At 53.1% G+C, this 24,441-nt stretch overlaps 2 protein-coding genes across 3 annotated transcripts; both read left to right on the top strand.

Annotated features, from left to right (window-relative positions):
* Window positions 1–1,408: 1,408 nt before the first annotated feature.
* On the top strand, window positions 1,409–3,560 carry LOC100827331. 2 transcript variants are annotated; one of them, XR_729606.3, is made up of 3 exons: window positions 1,409–1,918; window positions 1,994–2,545; window positions 2,750–3,560. XR_729606.3 is itself a non-coding variant. In XM_010229453.3 (2 exons), the coding sequence occupies exons 1-2, from the start codon at window positions 1,847–1,849 to the stop codon at window positions 2,480–2,482; spliced, it is 561 nt and encodes a 186-aa protein (XP_010227755.1). In that variant the 5' UTR covers window positions 1,409–1,846; the 3' UTR covers window positions 2,483–3,548. The 2 variants fall into 2 exon arrangements, 1 of the variants encoding a protein (XP_010227755.1); XM_010229453.3 differs by having other exon boundaries at window positions 1,994–3,548.
* Window positions 3,561–3,876: 316 nt separating this feature from the next.
* Window positions 3,877–5,514, top strand: LOC100825799 (UDP-glucose:2-hydroxyflavanone C-glucosyltransferase). The gene has a single exon (XM_003563896.4). The coding sequence runs from the start codon at window positions 3,973–3,975 to the stop codon at window positions 5,389–5,391; it is 1,419 nt and encodes a 472-aa protein (XP_003563944.1). The 5' UTR covers window positions 3,877–3,972; the 3' UTR covers window positions 5,392–5,514.
* The last annotated feature ends 18,927 nt before the right edge of the window (window positions 5,515–24,441 follow it).

Below are 24,441 nucleotides of genomic sequence, written 5' to 3'. Positions count from 1 at the left end.
ACATAACTGATTGGTAAGAAATCATATGCCCAGAATAAAATAAAATAAGGTAAGCAATCTAACTGCATGGGTTAGAAAACCTTGCCACAACATTGGGTCTGTTCCATCAGCAAGAAACGAGGAAATGCGGCGAGTTAGAACAGCTGCAACTGAATATGTGCTTGAATTTGTTTCGGAAAAAAAATGTGCTTGAATTGCAATTCGCTAGCGAAACCAAATAGGTAAGCGATACTATGCTCAGAACAAAAAAAAAATGGTTGGCAATCTGAGTGCATGGGTAAGAAAAGTCTTGCCACAGCGTTGGCTTTGTTCCATCGGCAAGAAACGAGGAAATGCGCCGAGTCAGAACAACTGCGACTGAATATGTGCTTGAACTCGTTTCGGAAAACAAAACATGTGCGTGAATTGCAACTCGCTAGCGAAACCAAATACTTCCTCCGTCCCATATTAAGTGGCTCAAATTTATCTAAATATGAATATATTTATGTCCAAAAAATCTATATTCATATAATAGAAAGTCATTTAATATGTAACGGAGGAAGCAGTAGGTACTAGTTTTCTTTTGAGAATTAAATAGTAGGTAGGAGTAGTAGATTTGCCTCCATGCCGCGTATGTTTTTTTTTTGTTTTTTGTTCAGAATCACCTGGCATGAATGTCAAAAGATCCGAGCACATCTTAACGTCCGGCCCGACTCCCGGCCCAGTATTGAAAGCAGCTAGGCCATTCTTTAACGTCCGGCCGCACCCAAGTACGGCCTCAAGACCAAACATGGCAGCTGTGACCTGTGAGCCCGTTATCCGGTTTGCGATGCCAGCCCGTTGTATCGATTCATAGAAAAAGCATGGACCCAAGAAAGTTTGCTTCGACTCAACATTCGGGCTCCAACGTGATGCACCGGTCCATCCTGCAAATGCTGGGCCTATTGTATATTAAACAAATTGAAAATAAGTTTCCACCTATCTCTCTCCCTCTCACTCACTGACACTTTTGCATGTCTTGAGTTTGCACAAGGTTCGATGCATAGAATTGTTTCGTTTGCTCCCTCTCCACCGTCTTATGCACCGGCGCATATATGGCCACCTCATCTTTATGAACCGGCAAATGCCACACACCGTGGAAGGCCTTGGTAGGGTAGGGGGAATGTGTCAACGGCCGGCATCCCCCAAACTTTCCTTCCCAATCCCTCGTCTCTGTCTCCCCAATGCTCCTTGCTTAGAGCATCTCCAACAGATAATGTAAAATAGGACTTGTGCTAAAAAATCATTTTTTGGCACGAAACATCAAAAAAGCCTCCCCAACATATGATGTATAGCTATCATGTGCCCTATAATTTTAGGACATGCCCCAAAAAACTGAGCCAAGTGATATATATTTGCATCATAGGATAGGGCTGCCCTATCCTTCCTCCCACCATCGCACGAACCAACCGCTAGGAAACTTCATCCCTTCTTCATCTCCCCGACACCGCCGCTGCTCTGCGCCGCCGCCACCGCCGCCGCTCCACCCCGCTTCCTCGAGCCGCTGCGCCGCCGTCCCACCCCGCTTTCCCGAGCTGCTTCGCCTCCCGCCCCAAGCCTCCCCCGCCGATCTATTTCTCCAAGCCGTCGCCGTCCCGATCTCCTCCGGTGCCCGCTGCTCTGCGCAGCCGCTCCGCCCTGGTCCTGCGAGCTGTGGAGGTGAACCTGTTGGTGCCCTTTGTCGAGCCCTGCGCCTCCCCGACCATCGTCGATCCATTCCCTTGCCTCGACCGCCGCCTGACGCCGACGAGCTCCCGCTCGGTCCACCTCTGCCACAAATTGACGCCACCGTTGGTGCCGCCGCTCCACCGCCTTGCCCACAAGCCTGATGCCGACGAGCTCCCCGCTCGGTCCTCCTCTGCCGTCCGCAGCTGCCGTAGTCCACCACCTCGCCCACAAGGTGTTCGACAGAAAGACTTCGTATTTTCAATTTGTTTCGATGCAATAGTTTCCAACAATTGATCCGACATTGCAGATGAGCGGCTTGTTCGATGATTCGTCAACTGATGACGAGTTTGACATGTGCGAAGAGGAGGATATTGCTATAATCTTGGCCATGCACAAGAACAAGCGGCCGAAGCACGGTGGCTCCGTCTTCGGCTATGAGAAGCTGTGGAGGGAGAGGATTGATGCGCACAACCGGTTGATGCGGAGCTACTTCATGGAGAACCCCATTTATCTTGAGAGGTACTTCCGCCGCCGGTTTAGGATGGGCACCAAGTTTTTTGCACACATTGCCGAGAGTGTGAAGAAATATGATCGTTTCTTTGAGCAAAGGAGGAATTGCGCCGGAGAGCTTGGCCATAGCACCTACCAAAAGGTCACTGCCGCATTGCGGATGACGGCATATGGCATTCCGGCAGATCTTGTTGATGATCATTTGGCAATGGGTGAGAGCCAAGCCATCAAATGTGTCAAATGCTTTGCAGTAGGAATTGTGAGAGTGTTTGGAGAGAGTACTTGAGAGCTCCCAATGCTCAAGACACGGCGAGGCTCTTGGGGATCAACAAGGCTCGTGGGTTTTCAGGTATGCTTGGGTCCATTGATTGCATGCATTGGAGGTGGAAAAATTGTCCTGCAGCATGGCATGGACAATTTCAAGGTCATAAAAAAGATTTCACTATTATACTAGAAGTTATCCATGGATGAGTCTTGGTTTTGGCATGCTTTCTTTGGAATGCCCGGCTCTTGCAATGACATCAATGTTCTCCAACGATCACCACTCTTTCAGAAGTTATCCATGGATGAGTCCAAGCCGGTGGAGTTTAAGGCAAACGGAAACACATACAACATGGGATACTACCTTGCGGATGGGATCTACCTGAAGTGGGCAACTTTTGTGAAGCTGGTTGTACAACCCAAAGGTAAGAATCAAGTTAATTTTCATAGTGCACAAGCGGCGGCTAGGAAAGATGTAGAGAGAGCTTTTGGAATTTTGCAAGCCCAATTTGCTATTGTGAGAGGGCCTGCTCGGTTTTGGGACCAAGAGATTCTTTGGTACATCATGACCGCTTGTGTGATCATGCATAACATGATCGTTGATGACGAGCGTGGGCAAGATTTGGACTATAGTTACTATGAGTTGATGGGTCGTCTCGTGCGTGTTCAAAAAAATGAAGATTGAGTGGCCAAATTTCCAGAAACCTATGAAGAGATCCGAGATGAGGGTCAACATGTCAAACTTCAAAACGATCTCATGGAAGAGTGGGGGTCTTGGTTTGGCCAAGAAAGCCACTAGATTATGTTGTTGTATGTGATGAACTTTGTCTCTTATGTTGTCGTATGTGTTGAACTTTGTCTTCGTATGCTCATTGGTGGGCTACTTGAACTATCTGTGAATTGTAACGAACTATTCGGTACTATTTGTGATTGATGTATTTAGATTTATTTGTTGATACTCATGTTGTTTGTTGCATATATATGTTTGCAAATGTGAGAAGAAAATAAATTGTGTGGCGCCCTATTTTACATCATCTTGATTTTTATCAGTGTCCTATTTTACATCGTCTGAAATGGCTTTTTTATTTTAATGCACAAAAAACCGTATCATCTTTTTTTTTCAGTGCCCTGTTTTACTTACCGTGAAAGCTACGTTGCGAGAGTCGAGGGTGAATTCGGTAGCAGCCGGTGACAGAAGTTCGAGCTGCTTGGCACACAACAATTCCTATCTCGAAAAAAAAAATCACTGATGCTACTTTCTTGTTCCTGTGGAGACTTCTCTTTTCTCAGACGATCGATGTGCAGAACTCTCTGTCCAGACGCTCCACCTACTGCGCTCCCCATACTGGCAATTTCTCGGTGAACTGGTTGTTGGATCGTGTGGTGCAGACTGCAGATCCCAGCCAGCCAGTGCCACATCGCAATCATCTGCCAGTATTAAGCCACAGCTACCTCCTTCACTCTGCACGGCCCAAAGCGTGAACGTTCGACCTCGTCCCTCTTCACGCCAGCGAGATGCCGACCTCCGGCGACGGCCCGACCAGCCAGCCGCACGTGGTGCTCCTCCCGAGCGCCGGGATGGGCCACCTCGTCCCGTTCAGCCGCCTCGCCGTAGCCCTCTCCTCCGCCCACGGCTGCGACGTCTCGCTGGTCACCGTGCTCCCCACCGTCTCCTCCGCGGAGTCCAGCCACCTCGAAGCGCTCTTCGGCGCGTTCCCTGCCGTCCGGCGGCTCGAATTCCACCTCGCGGACTTCGACGCGTCCGAGTTCCCAAACGCCGACCCCTTCTTCCTCCGCTTCGAGGCCATGCGCCGCTCCGCGCCGCTACTCCTCGGCCCGCTCCTCGCCCGCGCCTCCGCCACGGCGCTCGTCACGGACATCGCGCTTTCCTCCGTGGTCATACCCGTGGCCAAGCAGCTCCGGCTCCCCTGCTACGTGCTCTTCACCGCCTCCGCCGCCATGCTCTCCCTCTGCGTCCACTTCCCGGCCTACCTCGACGCCAACGGCAACGGCCTCGTGGGCGACGTGGACATCCCCGGCGTGTACCAAATCCCCAAGGCCTCCGTCCCGCAGGCGCTGCACGACCCCAAACACCTCTTCACGCGCCAGTTCGTCGCCAACGGCCGCGAGCTCGCAAAATCCGACGGCGTCCTGGTCAACTCCTTCGACGCGTTCGAGCCGGAAGCCATCGCGGCTCTGCGCGAAGGCGCCGTCTCTGCAGCCGGGTTCTTCCCGCCCGTGTTCTCTGTCGGGCCACTCGCTCCCGTGAGCTTTCCGGCGGGGAATAACAATCGAGCCGATTACATCCAGTGGCTCGAGGCGCAGCCGGCGCGGTCGGTGGTGTACGTGAGCTTCGGCAGCCGCAAGGCCGTAGCCAGGGACCAGCTGAGGGAGCTCGCGGCCGGGCTCGAGGCAAGCGGCCACCGGTTCCTGTGGGTCGTGAAGAGCACCGTCGTGGACAGAGACGACGACGCCGACCTCGGCGAGCTGCTCGGCGAAGGGTTCCTGGAGCGCGTGCAGGGCCGGGGCATGGTGACGAAGGGCTGGGTGGAGCAGGAAGATGTGCTGAAGCAGGAATCCGTCGGGCTGTTCATCAGCCACTGCGGCTGGAACTCGGTCACGGAGGCGGCGGCGGGCGGCTTGCCGGTGCTGGCGTGGCCGAGGTTCGGGGACCAGCGGGTGAACGCCGGCGTGGTCGCGCGCAGCGGGCTCGGCGTCTGGGTGGATTCGTGGAGCTGGGAGGGGGAGGAGGGGGTTGTGAGCGGGGAGAGTATCGCGGAGAAGGTAAAGGCGGTAATGGGGGATGAGATTGCGAGGAATAAGGCGGTGAGCGTACGGGATGCCGCGGCCAAGGCAGTCGCCGACGGCGGCACGAGCTACCGGAACTTGGCCCGATTCGCGCAACGGTGCCGGGATGGAAGAGTGCGTGAGTAAATACGCCGTGGTTGATTTTCTTTCTTTCTTTTCTTTTTAGGGGGAAACGCCTTGCTTGAATGGAAGAAGAAAAACAGCTTTGCTGTACACGAATGCCAGGGGCATTTGAGGGCCGTTGGAACATCTCCACTCGCAACACCCCCCCCCCCCACCCCACCCCCCAAAGGCCCCCTAAACGGGTTTGGGGGCGGCACGTAAAACCCGACCCAGCCGGTCTCATCAATTTGTTTTTTTAGCCGGAGGCGAGCAGGGGCGCTGGCGTCGCGTTTTATGTCGTGGGCCCGCCTTGTTGGCGTCCATTTACTGCCCTCAACGGCTTCGCCATTAATCGCCACCGGCTTCGCCTCGGCTTTGCACGCGAGTTTATGGTGGTCGCCGGGTCAAACCGCCGCCCAGTCCCGTCGGCTTCCACCCGGCGCGCCCCAGTGCATTCCCAACTCCGTTTCCCGCCGTGTTCACACCCCCGATGGCCTATAAAAGGCAGCGCCGTCGACCTCCCTCGCCACACCTCGGCCGTCTCCTCCCTCGCCTCCTCTCCTCTCTCTCCGTCGACCTCGACGCCATGGCCCATTGGGACGAGCGCCGGTGGCTCCGCTGGGACGAGGCGGAAGTGATCCGGGCGGCAGGCTACCTCTCGCCGCCGGACCCTTGCCTGCCCCACGGCTGGCAACTCAACCGGGGCGGCATGCCCGTCCTACTGGTACCGACGGGCGCTCGCCTGTGCCAGCGCATCTGGGAGCGCTGGGTCGCCATCACGCCGGCGCAGCAAACGTCGACGGAGGGGGACCGGGAGACCGGCACCGCCTGGGCTGACTACTTCGCCGATGAGCACAACCGGGCCGTCCAAGATGTTCCGCACCCGACGGTGCGGAACAACATCGAAGGCCGGCGTGCCTTCTGGCGGGGACGCACCATCGATGGTGTCCTCGTCCACATCGCCGTCGGCACCCAGCCCCAGCTCGACGGTGGCGCCCCGCAGCCTCCTCCACTGGCGCTCCTTCCCCCCTCCTCCACCGGCGCCTCGTCCTCTCGCCCCCCCAGCCGGCTCATCCAAGATGAGCCGGGTTCTTCATCGGCCATAACACGGCGGCCGAAGCGGAAGAGTTCCCGGGTCAGCGCCTCCTCCGGAGTACGAGAGCGCCGCCATCGACCACCGCGGCGACTCCGGCACGGAGGAGTTCCCGGGTCAGTGCACCGCCGAGCGCGCTAGCAGGGAGGAGGCGAAGCAGCAGGCGGAGGAGCGGCGCCCGCAAGTCGGGTACGCCTCCAAGGCCGAGGCGCAGAAGGCGGCGGTCTCGTGCCGGTGAAGCAGGAGCCGGGAGTCATCGTCATCGACTCCGATGATGACTCTGGATTCAACTTCGACAGCTCCGGCGACGACAGCGGCGACGACGACAGCGTGGGCGACTCGTGGATGGACCACCTGGACGACTAGTTTTTTTATTATTATGTAAATTATCGCAAGTTTAATGAAATGTCGCCTAAATTTGATGAATGTTTGCCGAATTTGATGAAATTTTGCGAGTTTATCGGGTGCCCAGCTGGGATGCGGCAGGCCCCCAATTTTCACTTTGCGCCGGTGCCCCTCCTTATGGTCCAAAAATGTGGCAGGCCGGATGCGAAATGGGGGGGACGGCTGGCGTTGCTCTTCGATGGAATAAAGAAATAATTTGTTTGTTGAGAAAAGATAGTTGATATTACTCATCCATAACAAGTGTCGAAAATCTAATACTGTCTATTAAATTGCACCCCTCGCTCGCTCCACATCTCTCTGCGGCTCTGCCTCCTCCTCTCCGTGATTCTTTTTTCTTTCTTTTTAGAGGGAAATGCCATGCTCGAATGATAAGCTTAATATGGAAGAAGAAATAATTTCTGTTTTTCTTCTACCTGAATGCCAGGCCAGGGCATTTGAGGGCCGTTAGAGGGAATAAAAAAATTGTTTCTTGTTGGGAAAAGATCTGCTGCAGTTGTACGGTACTAACTTTGTAATAAATCCTCGACAACTATTATGAATCAGAGAGAGCAGATTTTAGAGATAAGAATACACGGTTGTTAACGATCAGGTCATTGTGACGGATAATGTAGGAGGTGTCATTCTGAAGGTTATCCGGGGAAAAAATAATTAGAAGAGCACTTTACAGAAAATCTCTGTACCAAATTCAACTACAGGTGATGTTCTCTCATGCTGCAAAGGTGTTGCCGAGTGCCCCAATCCGACATAACCTATCATTTTTCTGATCGCAAAGCTCCACCCCAATCCACCTATGATTACAGAGTTACCCCATGGGGAATTAGCCCACATATAAATACTACTGTTGCTTTAGCTTTACTCACGTCAGCGGCAAATTTTATGGGGGTCTTAGCAAAAAAGGATTGAGCTATTTCGAGAAATAGATTAAACCAACCCCAATCCTTTTACCAATCAAAATCTTGGAAGATTTTACAAAACCATTATCGCTTAGCATTTGTCGTGACTTTCCCACAACATAAAGGAAGGTGGAGCTGATCGGATGACAAGTCGAGAAAAACTCTCGTCGGTGACGAGGCAAGATCAAAATCGCCTCCCCGCCCTCCCCCTCCCTCGTATCCTATTGAGACTTCCGGTTTGAAAGCAGAGCAAAAGGACTGGCAGCACAGATTTAAGATAAAATGGTCGAAAGCAAAAAGTCAGGACAATGCAGGTTAATACGTCCACCCCTAGTCCTAGGCACCCTTCTGCCTCTTAGGACATGTACAATGAGGTGACATTAGTCTTTTCTTAATGATTTCACGTAGGATAATTGTTGATGTGGAAGAGAGACGAACGAAAAAAATGCATTAGGCTTCTTTTAGCTAAGAAATGATCTCTTCGCAAGAAGGAGAAGGCAAAGAGAAGGCAACTTTTCCATTGTACTAAATCCTCGACAATTATTATAGATCTGAAAGAGTAGATTTTAGGGATAAGACACACAGTTTCTACATCATCCCGATTGTTAACGATCACTGTTGTGATGGATAAAGTAGGAGTTGCCATTCAGAAGTTTATGCGGAAAAAATAAAATTAGAAGAGTACTTTACAGATAATCTCTGTACCAAGCAAATTCAACTAGGTGTTGTTCTCTCATGCTGCAAAGGTGCTGCCGAGTGCCCCAATCCGAAATAACCTACTCACTCCGTCCAACAAAAGATGTCTCAAGTTTGTTCAAATTTAGATGTATCTAGACATGACTTAGTGTATAAATGCATTAAAACTCATTCAAAGTTAAGACATCATTTGTTGGACGAAGGAATTATCATTTTTATGATCGCAAAGCTCCACCCCAAACCACCTATGATTACATAACGTAACACCACGGGGAATTAGGAGCGCCCACAAATAAATAGTACGGTTGCTTTAGCTTTACTCACTTTAGCTGCATATTTTTATGCGAGTCTTAGCAAAAAAGGATTGAGCTATTTCGAGAATTATAGTAAACCTTCCTAATCCTTTTACCAATCAACAGATTGGAAGATTTCACAAAACCATTATCACTTAGCATTTGTCGTGATTTTCCCACGACAGAAAGGAAGATGGAGCTCACCGGATGGCCAGCCGAGCAAAACTCTTGCTGGTGACGAGGAAACTCCGCCTTCTCCCTCCCTTGTATCGGCTTGTGACTTACGAGTCGAAAGCAGAGCAAAAAGACAGACAACGCATATTTCAGAAAGATAAAGTGGTCGAAGCAAAAAGACAACAATGCGGGTTAATACATCCACCCTTAGTCCTAGGCACCCTTCTGTCCCTTAGCGCGTGCACAACGAGGTGACGTCAGTCTTTTGTTTACGATATCACGTAGGATGATTGTTAATGTGAAAGAGAGAAAAATGCATTAGCCTTCTCTTAGCTAAGAGATGATCTCTTCACAAGAAACATAAAGCAAAAATTTCATTGTACTAAATTTCACATTTTCTTAACATTTATTTAATCTTATTCATCTAAAGCATGAATTGTAAGATATCACAATAAGAGATGACCTATTGTACAACACGTTTTGTTCTCTTTTTTTAAAGGAATTTTTATTTTCGTGCCCTCCATTGCTTAGTTCTGCTCAGTTTTGTCCAAGGCTCTAAACGTTGCTCACTTCTACACTTCGTTCATTTGACAAATGCTCACTTTTGTCCTAACGGCGTACCTGCTAACGGTCAAGGCTCTTTGACTGTTTGCATCTGACGGGTGGGGCCGCCATCTGACCCACTGGACAGCCTCCCTATCCCTTCTTCTTCCTCCTCCGGCCGTTCGGCCGCTGCAACGTCTCGCGTTGCTCCTCCCGCGCACGCGCTCGCACCCGTGTGCCCTTCGTTGCCTGCTCGCGCATGAGAATCCGTGCCGTTGACCGGCTGGACGCGCGTTGGCCGCCCCGAGCCAGCGCCCCCGCGTTGCCCCTCTCCTTTCCTCTCTCCCTCCTCTCTGCACACGCCGTCGTCCGTGCGTGGGCCGCCCCGAGCCCGCGCCCCTGCATCGCCCCTATCCTTTCCTCTTTCTCTCCTCTCTGCATGCGCAGTCGCCCACGCGTGGGCCGCCCCGAGCCCGCGCCCCCATGTCGCCCCTTTCGTTTCATCTCTCCCTCCTCTCTGCACGAGCCACCTCTGAGAGAACCACGACGACTTGACTGCGTCAAAATCTGTGCCTCGTCCTCCTCTAGTTACACGCGGAAGGAATTGGACCGAGGTCTATGACAGTGAGCCCGTTCTCCTCTTCTTCCTCTATAGCCGCCAGAGCTTCTCTGCCAAATTCAGGCCAGACAACGACCGATCGACGACGGTATTATACTTATTCACGATCTACGTGAGCTGCTCTTCCTCATGCTTCTTTCCCCTAGCGATTTACTGCACCGTGGTTTCCTGTCCATGTTGATGGGCTCTGGCCGCCGCCGGCAAGCTTCTACTTGTCGTGGCATCGTTACGTTCGTTAAGGATCTTGTGATGGACTTCACGCCATCTAGATGCTCTCCTAGCGGTCGTGCTTTTCCGTATCTCTTTTCCCTGCCCGCCACCTATTTGGTCTCACGCTGAACGCGCCAGACAATGAGATCTGCGTGGCGGCGCTGGCCCTATGGAGTCGAGGAAGACGGCACGGCGGTGGCGAATCCTTGCACCCCTGGTCGATTCCTCCCACCGAAATACTCAGAGGGGCAATGTGGAGCTAGATGGCAAGTTCTTGCGGCGCGGGAAGGTGGTTAGCCATGACAACGCACCGCGGCGGCACGTGGATGTGCACACGCATTCTGTGCCACGCCCGTACTCCACACACTCGCGAGCGCCCGCGCACGTCTTGCCGCGCCCATGCACCACCATGCCACGACAAGCGCACAAGTATGGGGAGGGCAAGGGTGAGCCCGCGTGTATGCTGCGCCCTGCTCGCCGCGCCCGTCCGACCACGAGTGACATGCGGATGCAACGTGACGTGCGAGCTCTTGCACCGGTTCGGGCGTGGCGCAGCAGAGGGAAAACAGAGTGGCCAGTGTGTGCCAGCCATGGCAAGTAGTGGCAGAGGAAAGAGATGGGGAAGAAGGGGAGGACAGAGGCTGCCCGGTGGGTCCCTAGGCCCACTGGCAGTGAAAGAGAGAAAGAAGGGTAGAAGGGAGATGGGTAAATGAAGCTGGATTTGGAAGGGTTTGGAGCAGGGTTTTGAGGAGTGTGGAGCTGGGGGTTTGGAGCTGGGTTTGGAGGGGTCTGGAGCTGGGTGTTGGAGGGGTTTGGAGGCAATCCTAGACATATCGATGTCTCAGTTTCTCATTTCATTACCAAAGTTTGCACCATGGGTCTCACAATTGTACACAACATTGCCAACTAGATTTTTTAATTTTATGTGATAATTTATTTATTTAATTTTTTTAGTTATGAAATTTGATATGTTTTATAAAACAAGTACCAAAAATAAGATTGATAGTTTCAGTTTTTCAGCTTCAATACTAAGTACATTATAATTTAGTAGCAATGCCAATTTTTCATGAATTTTGGAGGTGTTGTGATATTTTTAATGTATTTAATGGATTTCTAAACATTTACCTTAAGTAATTCAAATTTCAACTATAAGTGTGTCATACATTGGTCAAACAATATGGAAAAAATCATTTTATGTAGTGCTAGTATGATTGTACCTACCCTGAGGAAATAAAGTTGAAAGAACCAAACCCTAACATCAAATATTCATGGTTGCAAGTTTGATTACAATTTGTAAAAAAATATTAGAAAATGATAAAATTATCAAAAACTGAAATCCTTTTGCATGGAGTCCTTTTATGTGTACTACTGTATAAAATTTTTTATAAAGCTCAAATTAAACATAATGGAAGAAATTCTCTTTACAAAATGGCCTATCATGTATGAAGTTTATTGAGTTCTAAGCCAAATGAAGGAATCTTAGGGCTCTCATTTTTTTATTTGCTCACCAAATTTTGCACAGGCATGGATCTTATCATTCTAAACAATATTGCCAAGTAAAGTTTTTAATTTTAAGCTATACATATTTAATTTAATTTGTTTAGGTGTCAAAATTGACATTTTTTGTGAACGAAGTGCCCCAAATAAGATAGGTAATTGAATTTTTTCAACTTCCATACTAAGTAGACTACAATGGAGGATTAAGGCCAATTATGCATGAACTTTCATACAAAGTCATGTGACGAGTTTTCAAAATTTGACATGATTCGAGAGCATGGCCATTTCATCGAACACCTTGGGGGCAGTGGCGTGGTGGTCGCACCTTGCGTACATGCAGACGAGCGCGTTCCATGCGGCTGGCTGACCGAGCCATCACCGGAGGTAGGCATCTCGCCGACGCGGAGGACAAGCTCGGACGCACGTGTTTGGTTTCTGCGAGGATTGGTATACCGAGCGCTGCAGTTTTGGGTCATGTAAGTAGGCATCTCGCATTTCATCGAACACCTTGCGGCGTCGGCATGGCGGCCGCACCTTGCGTATATGCAGACGAGTGCATTTCATGCGACCAAAGGAAGGGATGAAGGGGCAACAATCGTTTCATGCTGCTTAGTGCACTTGTAGACAAAGAGTTCATATGTTTGTTCATAATGCCATCGAGTAGCAAATAAACTTAGTGCACTTTTAGACAGAGAGTTGTTTCATGCTGCTTTGTTTTCTATCTTGGCGTTTGCAGCTGCCTGCTTGTTTTTGCCACGGCTAACATTCTTCATCCCGAAGCAGCTCATCTTCCTGGCCGCTCCTTTTGTCGTTCATCGCGACACCGTCGCTTCTCAACTCGGCCGCTAAACCTTGCCGCCACGACCTCGTAGACATGCCGAAGCTATATCCGCAAGCCACGCATCCTCTACTGCTCTATTCTGGCCGGAACGCAAACGGCGTTCGTGCCGTCTAGAGCACGCTCGCGCGCCGCTGCTTTGCGCCGTCATGTCCAGTGTCCTCTATGAGCCTCGCCACCTTGCCCAAGAGACCCGCATCGGCTCGAGAATCCTTCCTGCAGATGTAATCGACCCAAAGTGCCTCCAATCGCTGCGTCACCATCTTCTTCCTTAGCTCCTACCGGTTGCTGCCGCCGAGCAGATCTCCTTCAGCTCCACCTGATCACTCTGAACCTTCCAGTGATTCTCGTCGAGCCTCGCATGGTCCGAGTCATCCCCGCGTCGCTGCTCTTCTCTGCCTGCCACCCACCGGCATCAAGGTGCTCGCGCAGTGCTCCTCCACCCCTTCCAACGCCTCCGTCAAATTCGTGATGACCGACTCATTCTTTTGCCCCTCTTTCCTTCCTCTCCCGTGCTCTGTATCGCCCCGCCTCCTAGCGTCACCCTCCGCCACCGCAAACAGCACGAGCCTGCGGCCAGCAAGATTTCAGCAATGAGAAGCTCCAGCGTCACCTCAGGGTGAAGCGGCCTTGTGCTTGGGGCCTGTGTCGTGCACGAGAGCAACTCCGGCGATGGCAAAGCGGCGGCGAGGCAGTCGCCAGAAGCCACCTGATTTTTCTTTCCAACGATGGACCCACTTGCAAATTAATTATTTTTTCTACAGTCAAAGGGATCATTTTCCTATTGCTTCAGCCAACATGTCAGTAGCTAGGTTGGCCCCACCCAGCAGGAGGTAACGGTCAAAGGCCTTGACCGTTAACAGGTCCGCTGTGAGGACATTTGTGAGCATTTGCCAAAAAACGAAGTGTAGAAGCAAACAACATTTTAAGCCTTGGACAAAACTGAGTAGAACTAAGCAATGGAGGGCACGAAAATAAAAATTCCTTTTCTAAATGGCGCGGAACACATAAGAGAAGACATCCTCATCAACCATCGTAGACGCCCTTATGTTTTTCAGCCTAGTGACACACAAAGCCGTGGGTTCGATCTTCGTCAGCTGAGTCTGAGGCTGCGGATTCGATCTTCAATCTGTATCTAGCAGTTTGAAGGGAGAGCAGTAACAACTAACAAGCCAAACACCTTCATTTGTCGATCACTTGGCTTTAGTTAATAACATTGGTCATTTTAGTTAAGAACCGAGACCGAACAAAATTTCTCAATTGACTGATTACTCGGTTTAACAGTGGAATTCCATGGAGTGCATTAAAGTAGCTTTTATGTCCTTAGCCCCATGACAATATATTGCCTAATTCACCAAAGACATAATAGTAGACACTCAAAATACACACACTATTTTATCATGGCTAACTTATGGCATATGTGGAAATAAAATAACAGAAAGATCGATCTCCCTCGCTCTCATGGAGAGGAACCATGGATCCATAAAGACTTTCGCCCCATATTAAGCACCACTTAATTAGGATATTGAAGTATATAGTATAGTCAGCCAACACACCACTGATTAAATCTAACTTTAGTCACACAGAAAACAATTCAAAAACATACGATATGCCTCTATGCTAGTCTCACAAGGACAAATAGTAATATACACTGCTACAAAAAGGGCCATCTCTGGCGGACAAAAAAAGGGATCAGTGTCGTGTCACCCGACCGCCACTAGCAGTTGGCCACTGATAGAGGCGGGGGCACCCACCAGTGGCGGGCGCACACAGAACCGACACTAATAAATTTCAGCAAAAAATAAAATACGGGCCAACTTGCAGACCCGCCCCAAACGCACGTCGGAGGACGCCGGTGCCGCCGACGGAGCTGCTCGTCGCCGGCTCTGCAGGAGTGAGAGAGAGACCGAGAAACACACACACATAGAGAGATAGAGAGAGAGTAGAGAGAGGGAATGAGTACACACCTGAGAGGGGAAACCGGATCCGGCCGGAGAAGAGGCCGACGGCATGCACCGGAGCTCGTGTCGGGTGGGCTAGGGGGCGGCGTTTCCGGTGGCGCCGCGGCTCGGAGGAGGCGGATCCGACAGCACGCGGGCTAGGGCGTTGCGGATCCGGCGACGCGGGGGCTCGGCACGGTGGATCCGGCGGATTGAGGCCGGCGGCAGATCCGGTGTGGTGGGGTCGAGGCCGGCGGCGCGAGGCCTCGCTGGCGGCGGATCCGTCAGGGTGGGGTCGAGCTTGTGGAGTGGGACGCCGAGGTCGAGCCGGCGGACGCCATGGAAGGAGGGAGGAAGGCGAGGCGGGTGAGAGAGGAGAGTGGAGGTAAGGCTTCGGGTGAGATAGGAATTAGGGAGAGAGCAGGTGGGGGGCGGCCAGGCGGCCATGTGAGAAGGGCTGAAGGAGGTGGGTGAGAGAGGAGGAGAAGGTCTCCATGGCGCCGGCCTCCATGGGGCTGGCTCGGTACAGTATAGGGAGGGGAGGGGGCTGGGGAGAGACGAGAGAGAGAGAGGAGGGTTGTCTGCTCGGGAGATAAAGGAGGGGAGGTGGGATCGATCCAGACGGTCCACAGGGCCAGGTCATCAATCCAGATGGTTTCTCCTCGGCCAATCACGAGTGAGTACACGGATCCGTGTTTTTTTTTTCAATTTTCCAGCCACTCGTCCATTAGTGGCGGGCCAAATTGCAGACCTGACACTGATGGGTCTAAATTTTTCTTTATTTGCTTGTGTTTATCATGTCTCTTGTATAATCTCAACCTAGATTAATGGCTTAATGGGTCTAAAGTTCACTCTACTATAATTTTTGACATGGCAAGATGCAACTTTACCAAAAAAACTCATATTTTTTTTTACTTTTTATGAATTTTTTAAATTTTCTCTGGGAAAACCATCAGTAGCGGGTTTTTTGGTTTTCTCTGAGTTCACATGTGAGCCATCAGAAGCGGGTTTTTTTTGCCCGCCACTGATGGATGGCCATCTGTGACGGGTTTTATAAACCCGCCACTGATAGGGGTCGCATATAGCCTATTTTGTACTAGTGATACCAGTTAAGAAACGACAATAGGAGGTAACTGTGAACTCAGCCAACACAGCACCGATTAAAATCTAACTTTGTCCATACAGGCAAAAATACAAAAAGATACTCTATTAAATATGGCATAAGCACTTCAAAGTGACAGCTACTCCGTACCAACCAAAGGAAACTAAAACGACCAAAAAATTCAGATGGGACTCTAGTAGCATTAGCCTTCAGTTACGGCAGAGAAGTGAAAAGGGACCAGCTGACAGTGATTTCCATGCTACAGGAGCCAACTTTAAGCTTAGAATTGGAGCTTATACCACAGCGCTTAGGTTGAAAAATTGCTTCACGCCTCTTAATTTGTTTCCCATTCACATGGTGTGCTAGGACAGGAACCCTCAGGAATCCCCTAAGTTCAACAGAGACGACCCTGCGTGTGAGCTGGATCTTGCCATCGACATCAGTTGGTAATTTGTCATCTCCACAGTCTAGCAACCTGAATTTCATGTCAGGCACACTGTCAATCCTGGCGCTAAATTCACCTCGAAAGCCATCTGGCCATGAACCATCAATAACTTTTAAACTGACCGTCGCTTCGACAGAGTACGGAATCTCCTGGAAGGTCATCTCTAGCGTGCTCAGCTTGCTAGTGAAAGTTCTGACCATGGAACCAGATCTGTATGTCGAAGCAAAAAGGCTAAAGTCTCTATCCTCAGTTTCAGTAGCGCCCTTTACTTTCAACTTAACCTCAAAGTACGAAGGATCTACTGACACAGCAACAGCACGAGTAGGACCTGTCAGTACTAGATATGGGTCCATGCAACAATTTATAGTAAATAATAATGTTTGATTCATCGACAACAAGACATTGAGTGGAACGTAACCAATATATTATATTCTACTAAGTTGGAAGAAACATAAATGGAAGTGGAACAGTCCATGCATGCTCAGTTGCCTATATGCCTTACGATTCTTCTTTTAACACCGAACTTACTACTTATTCATATGGTCTGGATCCTCATCCATCGGCCATGCTTTCCAGTTTCCATGACCGTATTGGGCAAAAGATTTTGTAGAATATTTTGGTTTCAAGCCAAGTTTCAGGATTGTTGAAACACCCATAGTTGGCATAACTATAGTTGCCATAACAACAACATAACTCAAGAAAAGGAATGATTTTCACATTTATGGAAAAGAGACAGGTACCACCAATGACGAACCTGCTGGTTGATAGTTTGGCAGTTGTCCCTTTCGCAGCAGAAGATCATGTTGCGTTTGCGATCCAAGACATCGCGTACCGCAACGAACCCATACACATCGAGTGGCCAGTGTAGACTCTCGTCATTTTTAACAACTTTGACTGAAAAGAAGAGCAGCGTCTCCATGGGGTAGCCATAATCAGGATCAGAGAAGGTGTAACGCATAGGGGGGATAGCAGCTGCATCACATCAATCACATGTCACCGTGTTACTGCGGTAGGATAGATGGAAAGGAAAATCAAAGAACACATTAGGGAGGGTATGCTACTTACTGTTGTCCTCGAATTTGCCAAAATAGCCGCCTTCGCCCCATACATCCACCCAGAAATCACGAAACCTTTCCCAGGGTTCCTTATCAGCGCTTGACGCAATCTCCTTCAGCAACCCCTCTCTGGTTTTTTTACCGCACGGAGTATTTAGCCATGCAGCAGCTGGATCATCGTCACTTCTTCGACCAGTTTTTCTGTTTGGAGGTCCAGACAAACACATCGTCATATGGATCACAAGTAAGCACTCCACAATCTGGAAGGGAAGAGCCTGCTCATGTTGAAGATGTATCGAATAGTAGTGAAGAAGATGGAAAGAAAGTGGTGATCACCAATTGGACAGATGAGGAGAACACGCGGCTTGGAAGTTCCTGGATAAAACATTCCGTTGATTCCATTGACGACAATGGAAAGAAGGCAGAATACTATTGGAGGCAAATAGCGGAAGAGTTCAACAGCAACCGACCTGTAAATGAAACAAAAAGGAGTGTCAAGCAATTGAGGAGTCACCGGAGTACTATCAATAAAGCCATTGCACATTTCAATGGTGTTTATGCCAGAGCAAGAAGCACTTATGTCAGTGGACAATGTGATGATATGCTCATGAAAACAACTCGTGAGTCGTACAAAGGGGAAAACAATGGTAAGCCTTTCACAATTGAGGATTTCTGGGACATACTCAAGGAACAATCCAAGTGGAAAAACATTTGCTGTAGAGAAGAACAAGAGAACAAAGATCTCAGCATCAGGTGCATATGGATCATCTTCCAACCCAGAAACATATGTAGAACCCAACAAAGAGATGCGTCTCGAGGGGCAAAAGAAGGCAAAAGAGAGGCGGAAAGCAAAAGGAAAGAGTGCACTGCAACCTGAAGACAAGCCATCTGAAGACATGTTGTTTCATGATGGTATTGGAAAAGGATCAGCAGTTTTGGTTCAAACAGCAAAAGCCTCAGTGGAGCGAAAGAAATTGAACAAGATGCAAACATACCTGGATGCGTTGGCCAAAGATACTTCAGGTTACAGTCAGGAAAAACTGAAGTGCCATGAGCAGGCTCTAAATACTCTAGGTAAGCAATTGTTTCCTGAAAATGTGTAGTGTGAAGCTTGCACAGCCAATAAGAGGACTTGCCCATGGCCCAATTCATGGATTTACTGCTGTCCTTGAAAGAAATAAGGAAATTCGTGAACGATCGACACATCGGCGTCTCAAGGAGGATTTGGTAGAGCATATTTGGCAACGCTTCAAGCCAGACGAGGAGTAGATATGATGGGCTAAGCTGATGTAATTCAACTAATTTACATGATTGTGGGTGCTATGTATTTCTCAGATTTGCAATTTATTTGAATGCCCCATTTATATTTGAGTCTATAATTAGCTTCAGTAGTGTGTATCACTGAATTTATTCTATGAATGACACAAGCACAAGCACTATAACAAAATTAAAGGCATCCACGTATGGTAGGGGAAGAGAGCTGACCTGCACTGCCCTGTGCCGCATCTCTTCCTCCTGTGGATGGCGCAGCTTCCTCCTCCTCGCATGGCCGCTGCAGCAGCAGCCGCCTCCGCCTCCCGTGGCCGCCACACTGCGCCTCCGCCTCGACCTGCAGGCCGCCTCCGCCTCCTCCCATGGCCTCCACAGCAGCAGCACCCGCAGGCCGCCTCAACCTCCTCCCGTGGCCGCGCACCGCCGCCTCCGCCTCCTCCTGTGGCCGCGCACAGCCGCCTCGACCTGCAGGCCGCCTCCGCCTCCTTCTATGGCCTCCGCAGCAGCAGCACCTGCAGGCCGCCTCGTGGTCGCCGCCGGCTTGGCGCCTCCTACGATGGCCGGCAGGCGGCTGGGAGAAGCCCGGGGAGTGGTGGTGTCGTACCAATGGCCCACGGGGCCCCACTGATATGGGTCGCAACTGACGAGACCTTGCTAGGCTGGCTCCCTGGGAAGGGCGAACTCGGGAAGCTACCAGCTCGCTGGCCCCTCAACTAGCCAGGCAACGGTACCGGGATGCCTCCTGAGTGCTGGAGCTTTGGGGCTTGCAGGTGGGGCCGGCGGAACAGTGGAGACAAGGCGAGATAGCAGGCACAGTGCAATTAATGCGTCGACATGAGTCACATCGGCAGAGCTAGTCTTGCTCAACAAGTCTACGCGGCTACCCTAGGATACATTTTATTTACCATACACAGTGGCCTGGGCGCTGCATGAAGCCCAACGTGGATCTACAGTAGGAGAAATCATGTGGCGATGACACGTGCGGCGTTAATGTGTCGTGCTGCTTGTCTTGGCACGTGCGGTATCCCCTTGTCTATAAAAGGAGGACCAATGCCACCGGTCAAAGGGTTCCGTCTTTATTCGATAGCAAGTAGCATTGCATTCACTCGAACAACAGAGTTCCTTAGAGGGACAAGTAGTCAACTCGGGGACCCCCCGGGCGATATGTAAAGCATTCTCACTCATGAATATAACTAAAAGCAGGACGTAGGGTGTTACACCTCCGGGTGGCCCGAACCTGGGTAAACCTATCTGTCGACACTTCGTGTGTTTGGTCACGCCAACGATCGCCGGAGCGCTCTCCTCGCCCTCCACCGAACAAAAAGTGGGTGTCCAACATCCCCGGTGCCGGAGACCCATGCTCCGACATCTGGCGTGCCAGGTAGGGGGTCGTGCAGAGAACTTCGGTGACCGCCGGCGTCATCGGCTTCGTCACCAGCGACATCGTCTTCATCAACTCGCCATGTCGCCCAAGAAGGCAGATGTCGTCGCCCGGGGCTCCGACACCGGGGATGCGCGGGCACCCCCTTTTAGGTTCGGCAGTGGGCTACGGGGATTGCTCCAGCGAACGCCGGCGGGACCAATGCGAAGCGTAAGGACACATCAAGAACGCTATCAAGGACACATGCACACGCTTTTTACCCAGGTTCGGGCCACCTTGCAGTGTAAAACCCTACGTCCTGCTTGTCTGAGCTTGTATCACTATGAAATTGGCTGTTTACAGGTTGCCGGGGAAGCCCCCGGGTGGTCTCTGTTTTGGCTAAGTGCTCTTTGCTACTTTGGGCTACTATCAATGGAGAACTGCTTGTTCGTTGAATGCGCCAGCCAAAAAGGAACCCTTTGACCGTTGGCGGGGGTCCTCCTTTCATAAACAAGGGGATACCACAGGTGCCACGGTGCATGGTTTACAAGTGGCGAGCAAGAAGCTTAGGCAGCTCCTCCTCGGCGCGCTGGCATGCATGCATGAGCGCCAACCCCGCGGCTAGGGGTCTAAGGCATAAAAAATAGGACTGGACAGCCACTGTTCGCCTGACTAGACGGGTAACGCCCCTCCTGTCGGCTCATTAAATGCGTCGTGCGCCTCACTCCTTGCCCTGGCGAAACTGCACACTGGGCGCCTGTCGCGCGCCCACGTGGCGTTGCTGCTTTGCTCGCTCGGCCCTGCCCTCACGGCGGGAACTTGCGCCTGGGAACACCCCCTCCTGGCATGTGCCTTCCCGGGAGGTGCCCAGGCGGGAATATTCCCCAAAGCCTCGCTAGCCCTTCCGGGCTGGTAGCTTGCTGGACAGCCTGTACGTTGCCGCCCGGGGTGAGATCCTCCCGGGAACTCAGCGGTGCGACCCACGCGTCGTGCAACGGTGGTACCCCGGGTGCCACTGGTGCGACAGTAGCCCCCGTGCGTGGGCCGGCAACACCTGTTCCTGGACGAACTTTTCCCTGGTCGGTTGCCGGGCTACGCCCCAACCGACGCGTGGGGCCCGACTCGCCTTGGGCCCGCGTCTCTTCGCCGTCCCAAGTACCCCGCTGTTACGGACGGAGTAGTGGGTGCGTGATTTCCGCCGTAACCTCCCCCTTAAACAGGGAAGTTAAGGGCAGTCTTCGCAATATCCTTTTGATTAGCTATTATCCCAGCGCGCCCGTAGGGTGCGGAACCGGCCGTTACCAAACGGCAAGGTGCTATAAAGCTTTTACTATTGTAGCGAGAGGGGAAAACACTTTGCTCCCCAGCCTTCGTCTCCCATCTTCTTCGTATCTTGCGCCCAAAAGCTCTGCTAGCCCCCGCCCCCGCTCCCCATGGCACCCCCCACCACAAGGAAGGGAAAGGAAGGGAAGGCCCCGAAGAGACCGGCGGCCAGCAAGAGCAAGGCGGCCCCTAAGGCCGCCGCCGACAAGGACCAGAAGAAATGGGCGATGAGGGCCACGCTCGCCTTCTACCGGCCCGGTTACAACGGCGAGGCGCTGGCCAAGATTCGGCGCGCCGTCGCCTCCGGGTTCAACGAGCATGGGGAGACCTTGATCTTCCCCGCGGGCGCCGACCACCAGGAAAACAACTTCCGGGTGTTCGGGCGACGCTTTGCCCGCAGCAAACCTCCCAGAGACCCTCGCCGGGACGGCGGAGGAGGGGGATGCTCCCCCCGCAAGCCCAGTGGCCCCGCAAGGTAACCATCCTGAGCCCCCACGTCTGTCTTCGGGCAATTCGTTTAGCTTCATGCTTCTCAACCTTCTTGCTGTTGCAGGCCCAAGCGTGCCCGCACCGGAAGCGGGCGCTACGGTGTTGACCTCGACCCCAACGTTGAGGTTACGGGGACGACGGAGGGGCCGGAGGCGGCCCCCACGCTAAGCCCTGCTGTGCCGGCCGCAGCGGCCGCGCCGGCCGCAGCGGCCGCGGTGGCCGCCGCCGCCATAGGGACAGCGTTCGGCCGCGCGACCGCGGCCGTGGACGCCGCCGACGCGGATTCTGTCGCCACCCAGCAGGGGGTGGCCCCTCCCGGGGGCGCGGCAACCTCATCAGCCCTGCAGTCCTCGGGCGCGGGTGAGGGGGACGTTGCCGGGGAGGAGCGACAGGATGCTCCGCCGCAAGCGGACGACCCCCCGCCCAGCTATACGGTAGCGGCTGGGGCCTCATCGTCGTCGGCCTCTACCTTCGATATCGACCTCGGCACCCTTGCCGGGGTGGCTTGGAATCCCATCACCTGGGATCCGAGCATCTTCAACCGGGGGCACCGGTTCCTCCACGCCGTCAAGGACCAGCAACTAGCCTTCGTCACCTCCTTCAACGAGGTGAGGGAGCACCACGCGATCGCCAAGAGCCAGCTTGGCGAGCTGCGGCAAGCCGTGGAGAAGGAGCGGCAAGAACTCTCTCGGCTGTGGGAGGAACGTGCCTCGCCCAGGAAGCCTTGGAGGATGCTGCCACACCGGTCGTCTCGGAAGAGGAACTCCACCGGCAATTGGAGGCTCAGTGCGCTGAGCTCCAGAGAGCCCTGGATTCCCTGGTGGCGGCCCAGGTGAAAACCAAGAAGGAGCATGCTGAGGTGCTCGCTACGGCCCAGGCCCAGATCGACGAGAAGAGCGATCTGATCGCCAACTATCGCGGCGAGATCCAAGGCCTGCGCGTCAAGCTGGAGGTGCAGACCAAGGCCACCCAAAGCGCGGTGGACGCGGCGGCCCGGCATGAGGTCCAGCTCAACACCGCCAAGGACAAGGCGGCCCGGCTCGAGACCGAGGTGCCCACTGTCCCGGAGGAGCTCGCCAGGACCGGCAAAAACAATGCGGCCAAGGCCGCGGAGCTCGAGATGCTGGCGCGCCTCCGGAAGGCTAAGGAGGCTGAGCACGACGCCCGGCTCCACCACAGCACGCTGATCGGGCAGCGGCAGCTGGAGACCGAGAAGCTGCTCAAGATCGCCCAGGCACTGCGTGACCTGCTGCCCAGGTTCGAGCTGCAGGCCGCGGAGGTGGACAACACGGACGTCTCCACGCTGATCCCGTTCTTCTCCGACTTGGTGGGGAAGCTCGGGGCGCTCGACGTCTGGATCGCCAAGTTTGGCACTAATGAGGTTGCCAACTGCGCTCGGGAGGTTGCCGGGACGATCCTTCCGAGGGTGCACCTCCGGGACCCGGAGTTTCCCTTCGAGACGCTGCTGGACACCTGGTCGGACAGCGAGGACGAGCCCACCCAAACTCAGGCGGTGAGTGGGTTCGTCGACGAGGTGGTCGAGCGGATGCAGCGGAAGCCGGATGCCGAGCCGTCCCCGGAGGCCCCAGCGGAGGACGCCGGCTACTCGCTGCCGCAGCCCCCTGCCGGCCCTTGCTGCTTTTCTTGTTTATCTTCCTTTGTTTTCGTCCTGCAAGTATGGCGCTTTGCGCCATTTGAACAATTACACTTTCATTAGTATGTAATCGTTTGCTACTTACTCAATCAAGCTTTTTAGTTCTGCTTAATCCTTGTTCCTTGTTCCCGGGGCTGCCTCGCGGGGGGGATCCCTTCGCCCTTTTGTGTTGTGCTTTCTGTTGACGGGGACTCGCGCGCCTCACCCTTGACCAGACCAGGGACCCGGGACGGACCCGCAGTGCCGACCTGGGGTCACGCAGCAGCGGCGAGCCACTCCAGTTGCCGGGTAAATACTCCAAGCCCTGAGGGACACAGCAGGGACGCTGTGGTGGGCCGGAGCGAACGGCGAATGACGAACGGCGAACGACGGCACCGGCGCCATCACAGCGTCCTCGTGACGACCCTCGCCTCTGGAGGGGTGCGGCAGGGACACTACGGTAGTGCACCCGTCGGCGCTGAGCGCCGATGGCATGCACTACCATAGTGTCTCCGCGGCAACCCTCGCTCCTTGTGGAGATACCCTCTGGAGGGGTGCAGCGGGAGCACTGTGGCCGTGCACCTGTCAGTGTCGAGCGCTGATGGAATGCACCCCCACAGTGCTTCCGCGGCAGCCCTCACCCCGGAGCCGCTCGCTAGAGGAGGCGGGGCAAGGACATGGCGGCAGTGCATCCGCCCGCGCCGAGCGCGGGTGGGATGCACCACCACCGTGTCTATGCAGCACCTTGCGGAGTGGGCTTGGTGGAGGGATGCGACAAGGGCGCGATGGCAGTGCACCCGTCAGCGCCTGGCGCTGTTGGGATGCACCACCATTGCGCCTCTGCGGCTCCACTCCCCTCTGCAGCCTTTTCCCTGGCTTCGCTCTGAGCCGTTCCATGGCCGGGATGCTCCTTTTATAGGCGCAGGAGGGGGGCTTGCCACCACGCGCGCCGGTTCAAGGCAGCACACGTGGTGCCCCACCCCTTGGAGTGCGGTACGGTCCTTGCCACTCTGCATGCCAAGTTGCTGTGGCACACGTGGCGGCTTCCTCCTTAATCAGGAGCCTCGAAGTGCGGCGAGTCCCTCGTGGTGCGGTCGCTCCGCACCACAAGGCGTTGCTACATGCTGCGACCTGTGGGCGGTCCACGGGCATTACAGTGCGCAGGATTCCGCCTTTACCCTGCACATTAGATTC

The sequence above is a fragment of the Brachypodium distachyon genome, chromosome 1 (assembly GCF_000005505.3).
Source record: "Brachypodium distachyon strain Bd21 chromosome 1, Brachypodium_distachyon_v3.0, whole genome shotgun sequence".
In the NCBI taxonomy this organism is placed as follows: Eukaryota; Viridiplantae; Streptophyta; class Magnoliopsida; order Poales; family Poaceae; genus Brachypodium; species Brachypodium distachyon.
This window is presented reverse-complemented; position numbering and strand designations above follow the sequence as displayed.

Coding starts and splice junctions, on each gene's coding strand:
- LOC100827331 (XM_010229453.3), top strand. CDS start 1,847: ATGCCGACGAGCTCCCCGCTCGGTCCTCCTCTGCCGTCCGCAGCTGCC. Junction 1,919..1,993: donor TCCACCACCTCGCCCACAAG/GTGTTCGACAGA, acceptor CCGACATTGCAG/ATGAGCGGCTTGTTCGATGA.
- LOC100825799 (XM_003563896.4), top strand. CDS start 3,973: ATGCCGACCTCCGGCGACGGCCCGACCAGCCAGCCGCACGTGGTGCTC.